General features: G+C 39.3%; 2 protein-coding genes across 2 annotated transcripts; both read left to right on the forward strand.

The window, feature by feature from the left end:
* Positions 1–582: 582 nt before the first annotated feature.
* Positions 583–8,146, forward strand: mfsd13a (major facilitator superfamily domain containing 13A). Its single transcript, XM_027010461.2, has 9 exons — positions 583–747; positions 2,513–2,767; positions 2,974–3,053; positions 3,257–3,706; positions 4,483–4,603; positions 4,709–4,805; positions 5,131–5,302; positions 5,693–5,886; positions 6,876–8,146. The coding sequence occupies exons 2-9, from the start codon at positions 2,603–2,605 to the stop codon at positions 7,121–7,123; spliced, it is 1,527 nt and encodes a 508-aa protein (XP_026866262.1). The 5' UTR covers positions 583–747; positions 2,513–2,602; the 3' UTR covers positions 7,124–8,146.
* Positions 8,147–10,824: 2,678 nt separating this feature from the next.
* Positions 10,825–21,381, forward strand: trim8b (tripartite motif containing 8b). The gene is made up of 6 exons (XM_027010458.2): positions 10,825–13,140; positions 16,050–16,145; positions 16,502–16,735; positions 18,952–18,983; positions 19,104–19,219; positions 19,404–21,381. Exons 1-6 carry the CDS (start codon positions 12,568–12,570, stop codon positions 20,045–20,047), a joined length of 1,695 nt encoding a protein of 564 aa, XP_026866259.2. The 5' UTR covers positions 10,825–12,567; the 3' UTR covers positions 20,048–21,381.
* Positions 21,382–22,826: the final 1,445 nt, after the last annotated feature.

The following is a 22,826-nucleotide window of genomic DNA, read 5'->3' on the forward strand; positions in this document are numbered from 1 at the left end:
TGGTTCGGAACTGATCCAAATCTGAAATAAGCATTGCGGATCTGTTCCACGTTTGGGCCGAACACTGGTAAAGAAAACTTCTGAGATGATGCCGGTTCAGTGCTGGTCCAGATCGGGATACCGTGTCGGTACTGGTCTGTTGTGTGAAGATCCGGCCCATAAACGCAAAGGAGTAGCGGTAATTCTTAATGGCACTGTGTGCTTTCACTTTCTGTACTGCTGGTAATGACTGCAAGTTTCAATGCTTTTTCTTATTTTCAACGATGTCCAGATGAGTTCATCCGTCATACTTGGCGTAAATGTATTTAATGGTTCAGGGGGAAAATATAGTGAATACTGAAATGAAATCAGTAGCAAATGTAGATAAAACATCGTACTCTTTAAGATTAATACGGCACCCAGAGCACATCAGTAACAAGTTGTTTTATTTCACTTTGTAGCTAGTACAACATAGAAAAACAAAAAGCTAGCTTCATCTAAGCGTAGTGATAGAAAATTAGCAGGAAAGGACACAAACTAAACTGCTAAATGATGAGGAGAAGGGGGAAGAAGGCAGAGCGAGGGCTTTTGACGTCACGAGCTTCCTCGCGCATACATGACAGTTTGGATGTGCTCGTTCGGCGAGGAGCTTTCCGCAGAAAGACAAGGCGAATTTGGTTTAGGGGCTCCTTTTTGTTTGTTTATCGTAAACATATATTTGTATGGTTAGCATTTTGATTACTGTAGTGCAGTCATTAAGTTCACACGGTGAGTATTTCATGATTATTACGTCCTGATAAGTAGCTAGACACAGAAACGGCGGGTGTAAATGTTTGCCAGCTGGGCATTTTGTGACGGGAGCACAGGACGTGAAAGCGGATGTTAAACTGGGTATCTTAGTTTGCTATGGTAAACTCGGAGGGTAAACTGGGTAGGTTAGTTTGCTATGGTAAACTCGGAGGGTAAACTGGGTAGGTTAGTTTGCTATGGTAAACTCGGAGGCTAAACTGGGTAGGTTAGTTTGCTATGATAAACTCGCAGGCTCAACTGGGTAGCTTAGTTTGCGATGGTAAACTCGGAGGCTAAACTGGGTAGCTTAGTTTGCTAGGGTAAACTAACGTTAGCTAACCTATAGGTTTGGTTGATACAATTAGGTTAAATATATACTTGATGCTAACTAGGTTAGCTCGGTTAGATAGCTTGCTTATCTAGTTAGTTAGCTAGGATATCTTAGTAGTGTAAACTCGTTTCTTACAGTTCAAACAATCCGACGTTAAGATAGATAAGATAACATTTTAAAAACCTCCATTTAGCCTAGCAAGTCAGTGGATCAGCTAGAAATGATAAAACGTGTTTTTCTGCATAGCCAGCTAGTGATAGCATTACAAGCTTGATCAGCAATGGTTGAAAACTAACGCTAGCCGAGATGGTTAGCTAGCTTGATGGTTACTCACTAGCTAATGACCTGGTTAATTTGTTTTTATATCTGTCTAGTCAGTATTAAATTGGCTAGCTAGCTAACTATTCTGATTTCTTGAACCTGTTACAATACTGAATAATATCAGAACAAGGACTAACTTTAAACCATTTGCTATATTTAACTTGCAACAGGTATGTTTGTTTATGATGGTAGAATGTGAAGACAACTGATATTTTTACTTACTCAGATAAATGTATAAAGGTTCTCTTCCATAGCTGTACATGATCTTTTTTTGGGATCAGAGTTCTGTATCATGGCCATTAGAAAGCAACCACCTGTTCTGCCAGGTACTGTTCTATTGAGATTGGTGCGATGTGATCCAGGGAAGGCTAGTCAGAATTTTTGCTTTGCAGTATGAATCAGAATGGATTTGGATAGGATTAGTAATTATCTGAAATATTTCTGGTTCAATCTTTATTTAAAATACGATTTTATACATGACTGTATAACTGATAAAATCACCCAGTGCTGTGTTCCTTAAACAAGTCAAGGTTAGAACTTGTACTAACTTGCTTAGTGTGGATGTCGGATGTCCTGACCTGAGACAGATGTTCTGACCTGAGACAGATGTTCATGGATTTTTCACAGGAATACTTATGTTATCTTTGTGCCAAGAGTATGTTGAATGCTTGTCTAGGGTATTCTTGTCAGGTTAAATGCAACAACCGAAATACAAATGTATCTCTTAACATGGTCTCTGGCACAGAGAAGTTTGTTACATCTTGCATTCTTAAGCACACAACTGCTCATTGTTTAAAAGCAGATATGTAACATTAGGCAACTTCATTCCAGTGGGCAAAATTTAATTTGTGGAATTTGTTTGTGGGTTAGAAATATAAAGATTAGGAGCGCTACAGCTATCCAATATTCAAATAGTTAAATAGTTTAGAAAATAATGGCTATAATTGAATGTCATCAATTCACAATTATTAAAAAAAGTATAATCAGGAAAATTAAACAAGTCCATTAGTAAAACTGCATTAAAAATACCATTGTTGGCTACTGTTATTGTTAGATAGACATTGAATATACTGTATCACTATTCCTTTTTAGGACAATGACCATAACCTGCTTGAATTGTGGTGTGAGTGAAGCTTTGTTGGTGAAGGAGAAGCAAGGGGAAAGAGAGAGAATGTGAAAAGGATGGGACAGAGGGTGTGGATCTGTTGCCTGGGTGTCTCCACAGCTGTGCTGTATGGCTCCCTTTCCCTTTTTGTCTCCATCCTCCATAATGTCTTCCTGCTTTATTATGTGGACACTTTTGTGTCTGTCTACAAGATCGACAAACTTTCTTTCTGGGTTGGTGAGGTAAGTTGGTTTGCACCATGACTATATCAGAGCGTGTATAACTGTCAATAATGATAAAGTGCGTTGTATTTACATTTAGTTGAGTCATTAGATGGTGCTATCAGTAACAGCTAAAGTACTAATTTCCTTATGTTGTTCAGTGACTAGGATTTTCAGAGCAGTTTTCTGTTGGTTTGACATTAAATCTTTCTGTCTTGCTCACTCAGACAGTGTTTCTGATATGGAATAGCCTAAATGACCCTCTTTTTGGCTGGCTCAGTGACCGCTCCTTCCTTAGTTCTAACCAGTAAGTACCTTCCTCACTTGTTCTTTCTCTGCACTGACACTGAATATTTAAATGTATTCCAAATTTGTAGTATTTGTGAAGAAACATTCTCCTTTTATTTTCTATTAAAACACAGGGGAAATTATTTATAAAGTGTCTTCTTTCATTGAGTTTGACACACTATGAACAGCAAATTATATCTTCTCCCCATGTGTCTGACTCAGGTCCGGTGGTCAGATCTCCTCGCCAGAGGTAGTGCTGAAGCGGCTGCATTCACTCTCCAGGAATGGGCCGCTGTTTGCTCTTTCCTTTCTGGTTTTCTGGGTGGCCTGGGCCCACCCTGGTCTGCAGTTTCTCTTCTGCCTGTGCCTTTATGATGGTTTTCTCACACTGGTGGACCTCAACCACAATGCCCTGCTGGCTGACCTGGCCGTGTCAGCAAATGACCGTACACGCCTGAACTTCCACAGCTCCCTGTTCAGTGCACTGGGCTCACTCTCTGTCTTCCTCTCCTACTCCTTCTGGGACAAGGAAGATTTTATGTCCTTCAGGCTCTTCTGTGTAACACTGGCTGCCATGTCAATGTTGGGCTTTGCTGTGGTATCTCGTCTTCTGCGTCACAGGTTCCAGAATGAAGTACGATCACAAAAGGATGAAGGGGAATTGCTCAAAGAGTATGTTCACTTTTGCAGCCTTCCACAAGTCTGTCACACACACGACACACAGTTGACAACAATTTATGCTGAGTGTAAAAAAAAACTTTTTGTATAACAATTTTACTAACTTTGGAAAAATACAGGTTGTGAAACTGGTTACAGATCAGAAAATGTTGAGTGTTTTCTATAGGTCTGAGCGCTTCAAGGGACTGTAATTCAGATCTCTGGATGCAATATTGATTTTTTTTTTTCTCTCTCTCTCTCTCTCTCTCTCTCTCTCTCTCTCTCTCTCTCTCTCTCTCTCTCTCTCTCTTTTCCCCCCTAACCTGAAAGCGATTCGTATCACAAGGAATGTGAAAGCTGTGGAATCCATTATAAACAGGCCTCTCCTCACTCATCATTTTGAAAATGTGTATCCACTGTAGCCATTTGTTTTACTGAAGTGCTATAGCAAGAGTAACCGATATTTGTTATTTTCTTCAGTTCTGTTATGGCTGTAGGTTTATAGATTGCTATTGTTTGGGGTAATGATAGAGGTGGCTGTGTGTATCTGAGATGTAAGCAATTTAGAGTGAGTCAGACAGGCACTTAGTCTCACAATCGGAGTGATGAGGAAAGGCTTCTCAAGTTACAGGCAAGCTGTCCCATTCTTCTGTGAGCTACTTTCTGATGAGAGAGACTGAAATTTCAGACGCATCCTTCTGTTCTGTTTTGCTCTGTCTTTGCTTCCCTTTCTGTCTATCATTTTTCTTATTCTACCTCTGTTCGTGTGTCTATTGATATGTTTGTCCCAGATTGACTGTTGGTCATGTGGCCCTGGCTGCTGCTGCGAAGCCCATCTCTCTTGGGGAGTATTTGAAGCAGCTCTCGCGCCACAGCAACTTTATGTGGTTTGTTTCAATGAATCTTATACAGGTGAATATTGTCAATGTACTCCTAATGTTGTGTATTCATAGATGATTAGCTTTGATGCAACCATTAATTGCTTGACAATTTTATACTGCCATCTCCTCTCTGCAGGTGTTTCACTGCCACTTTAACAGCAATTTCTTCCCTCTATTTCTGGAGCACCTCTTATCAGACCAGATCTCTGCCTCCACTGGCTCTTTTTTGCTGGGTAAGAGCATGTGCCTGTTAAGAAATGTTTTCCCCATTAAGGAGGTATTTTATGCATATGAACTTTAGTTGCTACACCAACTTCTCAGTAAGGACCATGTCATATTAAACATTTTATGGCTTTAAAGTTTGTCAGTTGTGTATTCTCTAATGGTGCTTGTTAGAAAACAGTAATAGGCATGATCTGTTCAGTAAATCTAAGATATAGAAACTTATATCTCCTGTGATGAAAGCTGTTTATGTTAACATGTCTGGCTTCTCAGAAGCACATCTGAGACATTAATTATTGTCTTAATGGAATGTTTTTTCTGTTCCAACACCTTCAGGGATATCTTACATAGCTCCACATCTCAACAACCTTTACTTTCTGACGTTGTGCCGAAGAATAGGTGTCTACCAAGTTATTCGTTGGCTTTTTCTGTTGAAGCTTGGCCTTAGTATGGCAATGTTATTAGCAGGAGCAGACCACATCTACCTGCTCTGCCTATTTATTGCCAGGTGGGAACTCAATATTGCGCTCACATTATAATGCATGTCCAAATACTACTAGACTAGGTGTCGTTTGCCTTTTACCTAATATTCAAATTGACAATTATTTACAAAAATGAAAGTGTTGATTGTTAATCTGTGCCTGAGTTGGATAAGTGGACTTTTGTTTAAGGTGTTCCTTATGTAGCTTCTATGTTAATATGTTAAGAATTTACTAATGAAGGGAAAAGGTGCTCTGAAAAAAACCAAACTTTATAGTATTCTCAAAACAATAGTACATAACAATGTTCTAGGTTGTTTCATTTCTGTGTGTGTGTGTGTGTGTGTGTGTGTGTGTGTGTAATTTAGGTTCTGAGTTCTTTATTAAATCCGGTCCTAAGTGTAAACCTTTCTGTACAGTAATCGAGTGTTTACAGAGGGGACCTGTAAGCTGTTGAACTTGGTAATCACAGACCTGGTTGATGAGGACTTTGTGTTGAACCGGCGACAACATGCAGCCTCTGCACTGCTGTTTGGTATGGTTGCTCTGGTAACAAAGCCCGGCCAGACCTTTGCACCCCTAATTGGCACCTGGCTGCTGTGTGTATACACCGGTAAGTGTGAGAGTTTGATAATTTGTCTAGATTTGGTGTTGCAGTAAACAGTGGTCACAGAAAATCATGCTTTGTAATTACGTACATGAGGATGTGCACATGTTCTATTTTATATATAGCATGGATATAATGTGCCAGTCTAGCTTTCACTTTCAGTACAGGAAAGCTGACTGCACTAGCTTTTGGCTGAGTAATAACGTTTAGCAAAAGAATAGTTTGTTTAAGTTTATAGGAATTTTTATTGCTAGTGTGATCAGTGATGCTGATATCATGTGTGGTATTAATATATGTGTTGAATACCACTCTTAAAAAAAAAAAAAAAAATAGCCATAAGGAGTTCAGGCTAATCAGGAGAGTGGAAGTTCTCTCTCTATTTTTTGATAGTGATGTTTATCAAAGTGGAACAACCTTCCAAAGAACATTTTGGCAACATGTCTTGTGCCTAATCCACAGGTGCCTGTCTTAAAATTAATTTAACCAAGCATCACACCACACCACAGGGTCTAGTGTCAATGGGGTTATCCAAATGCAAATGTTACTCTTTTTTTTTTTAATGGCATTTGGTTAATTTTACTTTTACTCAAACATGTATCCCATGTATATTGCATGTATTGGTGCTACATTGATCTGGAGACATGTTTATTGTTTTGATAGTCAGACAGTATTGGCATGCAGTTTCCATTTTCCTGCTTTAAGCAATAGTACATTGTGCATACTAATATTTAATCATGGTATTATTTCATATCTCATGCATATATCAGCTTTGTTATGCTTAAATAAACCCACCTATGTCTATTCCTTACATTTTTTAAAAAGCTTTTTCATATATAGTCTGGTGAATTGTAATTGAAACACTTTTTGTGTATGGTTCACTGTTGGTATTTCTTAAAACTAGATTTTTATATTTAATTATAGCAAGTTAACCACTATTTAGATAAAGGTGACAGAAGATCATCTTCACTGTTCTCACACATTTTCATTCCATTCAGGCTACGACATCTTTGAGAGGGATCCACTCAAGGACTCTGTGGCAGCTGTAGTTGTGCCAGGTGCAGAGAGCTCTGTTCCACTGCGGCAGGGCTGCTTTTATCTTCTAGTGTTTGTGCCAATCACCTGTGCCCTGCTGCAACTTCTGGCATGGTCTCACTTCACCCTCCATGGTCGCAGATTACAGGGCATCAAGGCCCTGAGAGAGGGTGCCCAACATGGTCATTGCAGTGATGTGAAGGCCATCTGATACATTTCTCACTGCCTCAGACTCACTTAAGATGGAATCTGGTGTCACATTTCATTATAAAACGACTAAGTGACAATGAGATTTTAATGAAATCTGCCTTATTTTCTTACAAAATGAAGTTATCTGCATGTCTGTATTTATTACCTCTGTGAACTAGGGACCAAATATGAACAGTTAAAACAACCATGGGAGCATATGGAAGAGTACCATCTCTTTCCCCTTAAGCTGCACAGAAAAAACAAGAATTGGGTAGTACAGCCCCTACATTGAACAGAACATTGAGTGTCCATGCCAGTGACTTTTACTGTAAGATCATGGGCTGTTTGGCTCTTCATTGTGTATTTTTACAATGTGACAGGACACTTACCGTAAAGGGCATAAATTAGGCTGTGCTTGGTTGCAATCCAGATCCAGTTGATATAAACTGCATGGGTCTTTGTGGAGTTTCCTTTACCATGAAGGAGTCACTGTATGTTGTGCTCATAGTTTAATCAGGTTTCAGTTTAATCATTCCTGGTGACTTTAGTGGTACTGTAAGTTTAGAAAACTTGCTCTCCATATGTTGCATAAAAAGTTATATATATTTTTATACTAAATATTTCACATGAACTAATGTTGGAGCACGGTAACAATGAAAACTCAGATGATTTATCAAAGAATTATATTCTGTTAGTTATTCAAATAGATAAAATCTCTGAAGATGGAAGTACTTTTGTGTAAAGGAAAATTCATACACTTTAAGGCATTAACTCATTTATACATCTTGTATTTGTGATTTCTACATGGGGGGGGGGGGGGGTACTTTACAATCTTGAATATTTCGTTGTTTTCCAGTAACTGATGTTTACCTTTTTGTTGCAAGTTATAGGCCTGCAGTTATTATTTATGTTTCAGTTAAAGGGTTATGTGACTCAGGAACTGACATTTATAAATTTTACGTTTCATTTAGTAATATGCCATGAATTCATACTTTGTTCAAAATGTGTTTTGTAACAAATAAAGATACAGATGTTGCTTCATTGAGTAATTGTTTCTTTGTTGTGGCTAAGGGTTGTTTTTGTTTTTTTGTCAGTGACCATCAGCCCCCCCCCCCCCCCCCCCTTTTAAAACTCACAAATTCAGTAACATTGAGAAAGAAAGACTGCTAATGAGGTTCCAGTACTTAACAGCAAGTTAGTAATCTAGGCAATGGTTTTTCTACTCACAGATGCACTATCTTGAAATATTACATAATATAAAATGCTGTTTAAACATAAAATGAAATCCTGAAATTTTGACATTTTAAATGTAAAATGAAATGTAATTTGTTGTGGGGTAGTTGAGCAATTTAGCTGTTGTAGTTTTGGTGGAAGGCTTTTAGTCAAATGGTGTAATTGTTGCTGAGGGTTAATTAGCTGTGGGAGCAGTTGATGAGGGCAATTTGGCTAATGGGGTAGTTGTTGAGGGCCTGTGGGTGATAAATGTGGTTGAAGGCTAACTGACTGGGCTAATTGAGACTGAGGAATTATTTAGCTCTTAGAGCAGTTATGGTTGAGCAGTTATTTATCTGTGGGGATAATTGGGTAGAGGTGTAATTTGCTGTGGGGCAGTTGGCGCTCAAGATATTTAGCTGTTGGGCACTTGGCTGTTGGGATTAATTTGGGTTGGGATAATTAGCTATAAAGTAATTGGGGCTGAGGGGATATTTAGCTGTTGTTGTGGTTGAGGGATTATTTAGCTGTTGGGTAGTTGAAGATGAGGGGTTAATTGTATTTATCTGTTGGGTAGTTGTTGAGGGATTATTTATCTGAGGGAGTAGTTGCTGAGGGATTATTTATCTGAGGGGATAGTTGCTGAGGGGCACTTGGCTGTGGGGATTCATTTGGGTTGGGGTAATTGAGTATGGAGTACTTGAGGCTGAGGGGATATTTAGCCGTGGGGTAGTTGAGGCTGAGGGGTTATTTAAATTTAGCTTTTAGGGTAGTTGTGGTCGAGGGGTTATTTAGGTGTTGGGGGTAATTGACTCTGAGGGCATTCAGATGTGGGGATAATTTGGTTTGAGGGGTAATTGGCTGTGAGGTATCTGAGGCTGAAGTGTTAATTAACTGATGGATTATGGTGTCAGTTATTTAGTTGTGGAGGTAGTTGTGCTTGAGGGCTATTTGGATGTTGGAGGTAATTATGGTTGAGGGGTAATTGGCTGTGGGATAGTTGAGGCTGAGGGGTTGTTTAGATGTGCTTGTAGTTCTGATTGAAGGAATAAGGGAGAGAAGAAGGTCAGTGCGTGGGTCCTGTGAAAATGGTCTACTATGACATCACAGATTTTTTATTCCACCATTCATTCCCTAGTCGACCTAGTCGTCACGCAAAAACCGGAAGTGGATCTTTCCCAAAAGCACACACACATTCTCGTATGGGAACTACGTTTGTGCCGAATGTCGTGCTTCTACAATAAAAACTGCGACCTGTGAAAAGTGTGAAAATTTGCGAATAGAATAATAATAAGAAGAACAGAGTCTTGGCTTTGTCAAGCCAACATAATAAATTCCTTCACTGAATGAAACAGCCAACATCCCATTCTGACAAAGACTTCTTTGGCCTCAGTTCACTCTTTTATACATACTCATGCATTCATCATACTAGCATGATTAAGCCACTAACTCCAGTCCACCACTGCTGGGTTCCACCTCATTCAAAAGCGCTTTGTCAGTTGAAGTTCCGTGAACACGGGTGTGGCAAAGTTGGTCCAGAAAGGTGTTCCCATTCAGTTTTCTGGAGCTGCAACATACCTTAAACCCGTGGTGCCTAAAACCAATCGTCAAAGGCTGGAGTCCATCACAGTTAGCAAATGCTGAAATGTGTACTTGATAAGATTCAGCTTTAGTTAAGCAGGGAAAACACTAAAATGGGGTTAAGCACTACTGTAGTTGGTTCATACCTGTAATTCTCATCACCTTTTTATTTTATTATTTTAATTCTTTATTTTCTTCGTACGAATATTTTAGGGGAGAAAGGCAGAAAGACCGATGATGCATTGGTGATGATATACACCAGTTACAACATGTTCGCTGTAATCTATTTCCTCCCAAACAGTCTTCATGTGGCTAAAATACCCATAATTCATTTCTAATCCTCAAACACTGTTGGGTTTAGAGAGGTTTTGATGTCTCAAATTTTATAAGAAATATATATTTTCAGTTTTCATCCAATCTTGTCTTCAATTCCCAATCTTCTGTTCTGATACATCACATAATGGCACCACGAATCCATGAGATATGCTGCTTTCTTTACTTAGTGTATCAAAGTGCTTAAAGCAAAACGAACTCAAGGTACGTTTACTTATTTGTTTAGAATAGTTCCATACAGAGATTCATCAACACACACACACACACACACTTTTGTCATCCAAACGCAAGTAATTGTAGAATAAACTAGGTGAACTAAATGTAATAATATGTTGGAGTTTATCAGTCAACAACGAGAGAGTGTTGTCAAAACTATTATAGGCCGAAGTGAGGGTTTTCATTTAGATCCCTGGACACAAAACCTTGGATTTTGCCGATGAGTAATAATGGCCATTCGGACCATCCATCGTAGCTGCTTTCTCGTGGTTGCTCTTTTAAATAAAATCCCGGCTCTTCCTTTTTAGGCACCTCCTTTTTATGTCTCGATGCCGTGACGAGTCACGTGATTTGTGGAGTGGTTATTGTGGGGAGGAGGGACCGTGAGCTCGGTGTACAGAAACTCAGCTCTGTGTCTGCATTCCTTCCCTCATCAAAGCCTGCCTAAAAGGAAAGGAGGGGGGATCATAAATTATAGCTAACATGGTAAAATAGGAGCGGTTTCGAATTGCAATCCATGGACGGATAATCTCAGGAATTAACGACAGATTTGAGGACACGCGTTATTGCATTTCTCTCTTCGATGCCTTGTAGGCAGTGAAAACAAGAGGCTTAATTTAGCCAGAGACGTTTCTTTTTCTTTTATCTTTTTTTTTTTGAAAGAGGAACGCAAGATGGCAGATGACAGGACCAAATAAGAAGGACAGAACGGTATCGTTCCCTTAAAAATGTAAAGGATTGCACAGAAATTTCAGATGCATTTCTGAACTATACACCTAACTAGCTATCTGGTTGCCTCGACTTCACATTTTTTCCCTCTCGCTGGCTACAAATAACGTTAAAAGGAAATGCGCTTTGCTTCCTCATAGTACGACACGGGCTATTAAAGTAGGTTAAAGCTTTTGAGACCATTAGCTAGCCTGCTGCATCTGTTAAGCGGTCCCGTTCGAGCTGTGATGGTGTGCACAGACCAGATTGCTTGTGTACACCTTTTTTGTGTTCCGATTTGAAAGGAGAAGTGAAAAGACTGGCCCGTTTAGTTATCTTTAATTTGAAACACATGACGTGTCAATACGTTCAAGTCAGTGCATGGTTTCTGTGCATTTCTTCGTTGTAGTAATAGGGATTTTTAGATAGATAGACAGATATCCGTGTAGGCTGGTGTGCGCGTATCTACATATGTTAACCGAGCTTGCTAACGCCACCTAGCTAAGTTAGTTAGCTACGATAGCTAGGAATTTATCATAAAATAGCTAGCAACCTTACTGACTGTTCATCTTACCTAATCTGTTATTTTCACTAAATGAAAGTAAGATGGCTATCATAGCCAATAGGCTATAGATTTTTATTGTCTTGCTAGTCCAATTAGATGATATAGCTATCTTAGCTCGCTACGTCACGTCGTTTTAACGGACAGTGCAACCCGTCATTAGTGTATATATACTATATCCTACGGTTTTCCTCATTAATAGCTATAACTATATACTACAGACTTCTCAACCGTTTACTTTCAAGTTGAATGCAAATTGAATGTACGCAATAAAATTCTTACAACCGTGCCATTAGCGATTCACAAGCCTAACTTGAGCCACCCTCAAAAGGCCCATCAACGTGTCTTAACACAGCAGACGAGAGACTGATGAGATATCATTCAGATGTGTGAACAGACTAACGTACTGGTTGACGTTTTTAAAAAGGTCTGGTAGGAGTCACTGTAGCACAGACAGCATTGATTATGCCTTGTTGACATTTAGAAGCACAATGTAGCTAGGTAGTTGTGTTTATTCGGCAATAATAAACTCCCTAGGTTTCTACACTTGGCACTCAAGAATGAATAAGTAGTTGGGTGATATAATATGGCATCAAATGTACTGCATAATCGCTGCAGTACAATAGCTGTGCTTTAGCCTATTTTTACGTCTCCGGAGCAAACTTCATTGTGATTTTGAGCCTATGAAAGTAGGCCTTGTGACTTCCCGTTGTACAGTTTTTGTGCAGTAGAACAGGTTCTGTCTGCATGGGTTTAAAGGAATTGCAAGTTCACGTTTGTACCTCTCAGAACTTATCCGACTATATTTTTTATATGCGCACTTAAAAATTTAGGTAAAGTTGAAAAGAGCTGAAATGGCAGACAACTGGAAAAACTGTCTTGAAGAAGAGCTCATATGTCCAATTTGTTTGCATGTGTTTTCGGAGCCGGTTCAGCTGCCATGCAAACACAACTTTTGCCGCGTTTGTATAAACGAAGCTTGGGCCAAGGATGTGTCAATGGTTCGATGCCCGGAGTGCAACAATGCCTACAGCCAGAAACCAACTCTGGAGAAAAACCACAAACTGTCAAATATAGTAGAGAAGTTTAATGCGTTGAACGTAGAGAAGACTCCTACAGTATTGCAGTGCATCCTCTGTCGCCGGGGACCACCACTTCCCGCACAAAAGATATGCCTCAGGTGTAATGCACCTTGCTGTCATTCCCACGTTCAGACTCATCTTCAGCAACCCTCTTCCAACGCTGGGCACTTATTAGTAGATGCCGCCGATGCGCGAGCCTGGAGCTGCCCGCAGCATGACGAGTACAGACTGTATCACTGCGAGACGGAGCATGTGGCGGTGTGCCAATACTGCTGCTTCTCCAGATGTGCTGTCAACCATGGACATGCGGTCTGCGATGTGGAGGTTCGGCGCAATGATATCAGGGTGAGTGACCACACCTTTATAGCACTATGGAACTGATTCTTAAAAAAATCGTATGCACCAAACTATGCTTTCTAATTAAACAATACACCACGTCAATCAACCTTGCATGGCTTAAAATATTTTTAAAGCACGCCCTTATTATTGATATTTATTTGTTTTAATTGTGTTATTACTATATCATATCTTGCTATTTTATTGCTTTACTTATAAACTCATCTTTCTGTTGAAAATTGTTTTATGAATCCTATAATTTCCCTCTCTCTCTTTACTTCACTTCCATTTGAATGGTAAACAGTTGGGTAGCCCTGGGAACAATACTAAAGCCCTCCTCTGGGCTTATCTCCCCAGCGCAGGTGCATCCTTGTGTGGCATTTGGGAAGGGAGCAGGGGTTGGGACCAAAGAATTTAATGAGGAGTCTTATTTTCTGTGGCACAGATGAAGGAAAAGGCCTAATTTGGATTGCATATGCTGCTAACAATCCCTGTATTCCTTTAGGCCTTATTGCAGGATAATGGAGACTCTTTATGTTTGACTATAATGCTGTAGGTCTATATATAGACATCAAAGCACTGGCCAGTTAATAAACAGTCCTGGGTGTTTGAGGCTAGTGTAGTTTTCAAATATGTGTATTTCAAAAGCTTGTTCATGCTAAGATTTGTCAGAGAGTAGCTACTGAAAGATTGTCTTGGAGTCTACAAATTTACCATATGTGTTAAGCATATAGCAAATATAACACTTCTTGAGACTGTAAAGGTAAAGAATTAGTTATCTACAGAAGATGCAGCTTAGCTGAAATTTGAGTCTGTCACATGGGTGTCTGTATATGGTTGAAACAGCAGAGTCCCAGGGGTACTTGAAGGTGTGGCTGAGTTTTCTGTTCACCCAGACCTGAGCACTGTACCCCCTCTCCCCCACAAGAGAGGAACAGCCCCACAGGATCACTGCTGAATTAGGTTCCATCCTCTGGGCTTTATTAAAGTAATTATTGTGGGAGGGGGAGGGCATACTTTCAGCATTGAAAGGCTTTTCATATTCCTCTAAAGCATACCTAGTTCATGCTATTACCTTTCCGAAGTAGGATTTAGCTAATACTTAAGAGGAATGCACATTCTTTAAAAAATTGTCTAAACAGATTGTTTTAAAATCTCATTAAAAACAATTCTATGTCCTGATTCTTTTCCCACAAGCAAGTAACATGTATTTTGTGCAATTCCACAGTATATATTGGTGATATACTGTGGTAATAATAAGATACAGTTCATGTTAATCTAGCACTGGTTCCTTAATAATCAGGCCATAGAGTACACTGTCATTATGGATTCATTTGTTTTGCTAAAACAGTGTCTCAGACAGAAATAGCCCAGCTATGCAAGTCTCCCTTAGTGATTGATGTAGTTCATTTTTGCTGAGGGCAGAGTTAGCTGTTATCAGTGGCAGTCACATTGCGTGATTGAGGAGCATCACTCCGGGGCCCACCACTCTGGGTTGATGGTGTTTGTTTCATGGTTGTTGTGCTCCCAAGACCCTTCAGAAAGGTGGGAAGCCATATTTCTTTGCTACTGCTCTGCTGTGTAAGATCCAACAGTGAGATCTTTAGATTGTTTGTTTAAAAAGTGGGGAATCGGTACAGTGCCAGTTTTTTGTATAAAAGGCCTTATTTTGAAAAGTGACATATAGCCAAGTGTATTTTATGATTAATTGATTATTCAGTTTATTAGGAAGGTTTAACTTTTCCTTCAATTTGTGTGTCTTATTTTGTTTGTTGGTACATCCATGTTCAGCATTAAAGGTAATTACATTTTGACAAGATGCAGAGAAAGTGACTTTCCATTGGGATAGTAAACCGATGAGTGTAAGTGGTCAGTGCAACTTAATTTGTTTGTGATAGTGCTATTTGGGTATCTGTCTAAACATTTACATGACTATTTTGCCCCCAAGTGTGTACAGAGATGCCAGTTTGGGAGCTTTGGGGGTCACAAAGCATAAAGTGTTAAAGATTCATTGTGTCATGTCTCTGAATAAGTCACTGAGCTCCCTCCAAAGCTTTAAAGCATGGATAGGACTGTGTGGTTGAAGTTTGTACTGGAAGCATTTTTATCTGCTAGCCAGCTTGCATTCATTACAGAGCTTTGCTCCAGTATACTCACAGTGAGGGTAACGGCAATTTGTCTCTGACACAAAGGCCGACAAAGACAAAATGGGGAAAGATAGTGTGAAATGAAAGTTTTTCTTCTCTTTCTGTCCTTTTTGCTTTGTATAGTTTTGATATTTCTGTCTTTTTATTCTTTCTTCTTGCACAATCTTCTCCTGAATACATAGAAATTAAAAAGCAGCTTTGTTGCCATGACAGCACCTCCACATTCTCCTTTGTGACTGCCTCTTGTATCAAGCGTCAGTTTAATTAAAACTAATTTGCTTTTTTTCTCCATAGTTACCACTGTGCTTCTATCAGGCATTGCAAGCCATTTGTTGATTGGTTTCTCTATTGTTTATGCCTGAATAAGAAAGGGACAGGAAAATAATTGAAATTCCTCTTCACTCTGTCTTATGCTGAGGGAGTTTGGATAGCTGTTCATTCTGTTTCATAATAATAAAAGATTTTTTCACATTAGAAGTCTTAACTGTGCAAAACAAACATAAATATAAGCTTTAATATTTAAGAAAAATGATTTGCAGATAATTTCTTTGTATAATAAGGCTTTTTTAAAACATGATTTCCCTTTTTTCTTTTTTCTAAAGAAAATTAGTTATTTTAAGAAGCTAACATGGTTCACACAGAAATAAAACCTGTCTGAACTTCCATATTTTTAGTGCATCCTTGCATCTTCAGATCTCAGGAGACATTTATTTTAGGATGGTTATTTCCTATGGTGGCATAATGACATCCACCTAAATTCTTCTTCTACAGCAAACGTTAATGAAGCAGCAGGACCGGATTGAGGACCGGGTCCAGGACATAGAAGAGCAGATTTACAAGCTTGAGTCAGACAAATGTCTTGTTGAGGTGTGTTTCCATACCTTGTCCTTATCTTTTGTACAACTGTTAAACTTACCATGGGTATGACGTCTGCCACAACACTTTTGTTTGCCACATAATCTGTTTTTATAACCTATGTTCTTAATCCAGATAATCCTGTTTTCTTATAATTCATGTTTCTTCTCAACAACTTGCTTTATTTCATAAAGGTTTATGGTGAAGATTGTGGTGTTTGTTTTTTTTTAAAGTAAGGAATGTCTAGTCTTCCATTCCAAACTTACATTCAGGGTTACAACCAACTTCTTGCATCGTCACAGGCAGATATTCTTTTCGTCTTGATACAAAATTCATCTTGCTTTACTGTACCTGTCTCTACTCCTCAGGACAATGTGCAGCGGCTCAAAGAAGAAGTTCAGTTGCACTACCAGAAGATGCAACAGCTCCTGGAAGAAGACCTGGGGAAGACGCTGGATGTGCTGGATCAGGCCCACTCCAAGTTCTGCCAAGAGAACTCCACACAGTCCCTACAGCTCAACCAGAAGCGGCAGGAGGCCAAGAAACTTCTCAGTTCTATACAGATGGTCTTTGATAAGGCAGAAGATATTAAATTCATGAGGGTGACTCATTTTATTCTTTGTTTTTTCTTTGTCTTTATTTTTAATATATTACACAATGAAATTAGTGAAGTTTTAAAGTGACATTTTTAATATTAATGTTTTCAAAGTGTGGTGTATTCATAGTCTAGTCTACATGCAGGCTTAATCCTCACTAATTGGGTTTCTTTTCTTTATACATATTGGTAAAGCACAATGTCTGTCTTTTCTAACTTTTAGCAGAAATGCTTGACTCGGATGAGCAAAGTCTATTGCGCATTTAGTTTATATTAAGTCTAAATGAGTATAAAAGGGGCTGCTGCCTTCTGAGGCATTTTATTGGCAACCCTGCAGTTAACAAAAGTTACGTGACTCACTACTGTCCTGAAAAGGAAGCACTGCCAGGTGCCGTGATTTAGCTACACTCTTCGTCTGGCTACAGTCGTGGCCAAAAGTTCAGACTGACACACATTTTGGTTTTCAAAATTTACTGCCTCCATTTTATTTTATTTTTTTTTATTTTTTTAGATCCTTTTGTCAGATGTTTATATGGTATAGTGAAGTACAATTATAAGCATGTCATAAGTTTAACTTTTTATTGACAAATACATCCAGTTTAAGCAAAGACTTTAAATATTGTTAAAATGTTGACCCTTTAAAAAAGACTTCTGCAGTTTGCTTTGGCATGCTGGATATCAGCTTCTGGGCAAAATCTTGACTGATGTCAAGCAATTCTTTCCCAATTAGTGCTTGGAGTTGATCACAGTTTCTGTGTTTTTGTTTGTTCACCCTCTTTTGGAGGACTGACCACAGGTTCTCAATGGGATTGAGATCTTGGGAGTTTCTTGGCCATTGACCCAAAACTTCAATGTTTTGTTCACTGAGCCACTTGGTTATCACTTTTGCCTTGTGACATGGCGCTCCATCATGCTGAAAAAAGCACTGTTCAACAAATTTCTCCTGGATCATTGGGAGAAGTTGCACTTGGTGGATGTTTTGATATCATTCCTTATTCATGGCGGTGTTCTCAGGCAAAATTGAGCAAGCCCACTCCCTTGGATGAGAAGCAACCCCACACATGAATGGTCTCGGGATGCTTCATTGTTGGCATGACACAGGACTCATGGTAGCGCTCACCTTTTCTTCTCCATTTGTCCAGATGTCCCAAACAGTCTGAAGGGGGCTTCAGAGAAAATAACTTTACCCCAGTCCTCTGAAGTCCAATCCCTATAATTCCTGGAGAATGTAAGTCTGTCCTTCAGTTTTTCCTTGGAGAGCAGTGGCTTCTTTGCTGCCCTTCTTGGCACAAAGCTATCCTCCAAAATTCTTCGCCTCACTGTGCGTACAGATGTCCTCATACCTGCCTTCTGCCATTCCTGAGCAAGCTCTGCACTGGTGGTGACGTGGTCCCATAGCTGCATCTTCTTTAGGAGACAGTCCTAGTACTTGCTTATTTCTTGGACACCCTGAAGCCGCCTTTACTGCAAATGAACATTCTCTCCTTGAAGTTCTTGATGACTTGATAAATGGTTGATTTTAGGTGCTATCTTACAAGCAGCAGTGTCCTTGCCTGTGAAGCCCTCTTGATGCAATGCAATGATGACTGCATGTTTCTCCTTGGAGGTAACCATGGTTCAGAGAAGAAGCACCACCACCCTTTTTTAAAGCACTCAGTCTGCGCTGCCTTGTCCTTGTTAACACTTTATCCTGAGCTAGCGAGAAGATCACTGAAATGATGTTAGCAGGACATTTTGTGGCAGGGCTGAAATGCAGTGGCTGGAATGCAGTAATTTTTGTGATTATTCATTTTCATGGCAAGAAATGACTTTGCAATTAGTTGCAATTCATCGGAACACTTTTCACAATCTAGAGTTAATGCAAATTGCCACCATAAAAAACTGAAGCAGCAAACTTTGTGAAAACCAAAATTGCTAGTCTCAACTTTTGGCCATAACTGTACTGTTAAGTAATAGCTAACACTCCCTTCAGCAGTACCCGTTCATCTGTGAATTTTACACAATGATACTACTTTATAGTTGGACTACTTTTATATATTGGACTTTATAGCACCATTACACTATTCCTTATCACTACCTTAGTTGTCAAATTGTACTGAAAAATGAATGCTCTAGAGAATAAATTCATGAATGAACAATGAATATGAAGTGTTTAAGTTTCTCATATAGAGATGGTTACAGTTTACACACTAAAATTTGTGCTTTTCTTCTTGCCTCCTCTAGAATACAAAGTCTGTGAAAATATTAATGGATAGGTGAGTCTGCAGAGCCTTTTAAAACTTTGTGTCATCATTCTTGACACACTATATCCATGATGTGATCAGTCAAATATATGGAAACATTAGGTAGTCTGACAGTCACATGTGACCCTACAGGTCTCAGTCATGTGTTGGCAGTACTCTTCCACCTTACAAAGTGGGCAGTCTCAATTCTAAGCTGTTTCTCTCAGAGATCTCAAAGAGAGAGAAAAACCTTTGCAAAATGCTTGAAGGTAGGTATGAATGAATAATACATGCATTTGTTAATTATTCAAAAACCACTTGTTCAACACATGGTTTTTGTTTTTGTTTGTTAGTTTTTTTTTTATTCAATCTTGTACATTGTAATTGATCACCTTTAACACTACCACTTTTTTTTTTTTTTTTTTTTTCCCTCCCCCCCTCTGCCCATGTCAGCACCTTTTAGTGCTCCTGCAAACTTCTTCCAGACTATTCCAGCATATGTGTGCGCTGAGAAGCGCAGACACACTGCGGCATTCGCAGACAGCGCTGGCAGCAGCAGGACTGGCTCCAGCTTTATGGAGTCCTCGTCCTCCTCAGTCACTGGATCGAAACAGCCTTGCCCGGGTCTCGCTCCAGGATCTGCCCCTGGTGAGGGTCAGTCCTCACAGCCAGCTCTAGGGCCTTGCACCTCAGCCCAGCATGTGGGAAGCACCAGCACTGCAACTGGCTCTCAGCCCACACGCCATTCCAGCTCCGTGTTTCCACATTCTCATTACCCCAACAGCAGCACCTCACAGCTGCCCCAGTATGGAGGGAGGAAGATTCTGATGTGCACGGTAGATAACTGCTACTGCTCAGGGGTGCCGTCTGTGTCTAACCACAGGGGGCACGCGCCCTACCCTCGATCTGGCTCCTTCCCTTGGCCAGTGAGCTCACAGGAGTACTCTCACCCTCCTCTTCCCTCCACACCGGCCATGTCTCAGTCCCTACAGAGCCTGTCCATGCGTGATTGGATAGACGCCTCACAACCACACAGACACCCTGACTTCTATGGCCTCTATGGGCAGTCTTCCACCAAGCATTATGTCACCAGTTAACCCTTGCTCCGGTGACTGCTGTCAGTCACAGGATAGATTATGCTTATCAGTTACGGAATGTCATGACGTGAGTGAGTGAGAATTTTTGTACATAAATCGAATCAGTCATTTAATGTTACTTAGGTAGACTGTGTAATTCTTTTAAAGACTGAAACAAGTAAATATTACAAAGTGAAGCATAACTTTGCACATTACCTAGGAGCAAATGATGTTGCATCATCTTAAGTTACTTCTTAATACAACAGAATAAAACTGAACATTTGCAAAATGAAAGAGACAAAACAGTATGAGTAGTTGTTAATCATAAGTAATGTTGGCACTTTGTGAATTCCAGATCATTTTAAAAAAAAGTTTTACTATTTTTAAGTCAGCATAGCTCTTAAAATATACTGTCAACAAAAATGTTCCTTCTTACTGTTGAAAGTATAGCCCACTATATTTTATTTGACAACATAAGTAAGTCTTTGTTATCACTGAGAAGATCCTTGTAAGAGCAACATGTTTTTATTTTCACAGTCTTGTGTATTTCTGCCTCCTTGGGCAAAGGTTGGACTATTCTCTGCAATTTTTGTAAGAGAAAGCTATACTTACTTGCTATAGGTTAACTGTATTTGTAACAGGAAATTTTTGTAGTTTTTGATGGACTCGAAAGGGAATTTTGATGATGCAATATTATTTTCTTTATTACCATTGTATGTACTGCCCTATTGAGAGATTCTCTCAGTGCCCCGTTGTCTTGTGCTCCTTTGGTGCAGCTGTGACTAGAATTCCAGGCCTTGACCAGCTGACCAGCTGCCCAGCAAGGTTCCACCAGACAGCCCTGCCTCGCCCCCTTAAAAAGTCACATTATCTGCCCTTTAAGTGAAACCCAGATGTACATTATTTTGTTGCTCATGTCAATATTTGATATTTTGGTTGTGGTTTTAACCATAGATTTTTATTTTTTATTTTTTATTTTTTGATCTGATGGTGAAAAGCAAACTGCATTCTAAAGTTTGAACTCTATTACATGTCTCAGCATTTATTATAACGCTGTAATTATTTCTCCTTATTCTTGTCACTTCTGGCACCAAACATGAGTATATGGCTTCCTGTTTGTTACTGATTGCATGTGGGAACAAGTTTACTCGTAGCAAAGTAATGAAACTGCAAGAAATTTAAAATGACTTCTGAAACAGGGAATGAAAATGTAATAAAAAAATTAAGATCTTAAGTAATGGCAAGCACTGACCAATGAATCTAAAGGTGAGAAACCTTTTTCTTGTTTGCTTTTATTTCAGTTTTTGTTTTGTAAATATTTTGTGAAACTAAAACAGGACTTGTCCCAAATAAACAATGACATAAAAAAATGGATGGTTTAAAACCTTGAATTTCTTATTTTGAATATATGTTTGCCTTGCAGATTTATTTGATGCTTATAGTGATAAAATTACTGTAACTCTGAGAAATTTGAAGCAGTTGTAAGTGGAGTTTGAGGCAGTTATCTTGAAGATAAATGGTTGATGGAATCTGTTAAAGCATCCTGTTAAAGGTTGAGGTGGGCCTTTGGTGAAGGATCGTATTAAAAAGAGGACAACAATAATACCAGCATGCAGGTGAGTCATAAACTTGCCTCTACTTCATCAGTTTCTAAATAAGGAATTGAGGTCAACAAGTGATATTGTCTGGTTTGCTCCTCTGAGTTGACCTGCAAAGAAATGACACAAGTACTTTAGAATAGGGCTCTACAGATCATGTTTAATTGCAGATAGGAACATTCATCATTGCTGTTAGGGCAAGAAAAATTACAGCTTAACTGTAAGAGGTAGGTGTGATTTTTATCTGCTAAGGCAATGTAAGATTAATATACTTGAGTGATAATGAGTGCACGGGAGAGGGACAATGTTCATCTGAAGGGTTACTAAAGATCTTTGTGACTGAAATGGAGGCTATAAATGTCTCATGTATGCACACATGTTTAACTTAGCTGGAATAGGCTGCATGGATGTCACTGATTCTCAAATGTTTCTATGGCATGCATAGCTACACTTCTTTTGTCTACCTTTGTGTTTGCATTTTTCAGAGAAAAAAACTAAACCAAATGGGTAAGGCAGTTGTGGAGCTTCAAAAAACAAGAAATTCACAGAAAAGTATAGCCAGTAGCTGAGAAAGGACAAGCAGGTTTTTGCAGGAGTATATGCTTTCTCTGAAGGCCTTCAGAGTGCTACTCATAGGAACCATTTTGTTTCAGCAGGTGGATGTATAAGAAGTTCAAAGAATTCTCAATCATTGTACAATTTCATGATGGATTGGTCACTTAAAACTCATATTTACATGTTTAAGGTTTATGTTTAATATCTTCAGTAGCTAGTGCTATGTTGTAGCCTAAGGCATAAATATTTTATTCACAGGTGTCTGAGGTATCATAAAGTGTTTTTAAAGTAATCTGACAGCTTTCTTCTATGGTAATAGTCTATCTTCTAAACCTATTTCAGTGGGCTGAAATAATTCAATAGGATTGCCTACAGCTTGACTGATTTGGACTGATTCTGTGTGTGTGTTTACAGTTCATACGCTTTTTAATGCTTTTAGTGGTACTTCTGAGAAGGGAGTAGGCCACAGAGGCATTTAAAGATCCTCCTAATGGGCTGGAATGTCTCCCACAAGGCTCAAGATGTGTCTGCTCATTGATCTATTTTGACAGTAGCCCAGCACAGAGTGTGTGCTCTTTTTAGATCATGTAGTATGGACCCTGTGCTGGTGAAACTCCCCACAGCTCTTTCTCATTGTAGCCCTTTTC

Source organism: Electrophorus electricus, chromosome 14, assembly GCF_013358815.1.
Source record: "Electrophorus electricus isolate fEleEle1 chromosome 14, fEleEle1.pri, whole genome shotgun sequence".
Lineage (NCBI taxonomy): Eukaryota > Metazoa > Chordata > Actinopteri > Gymnotiformes > Gymnotidae > Electrophorus > Electrophorus electricus.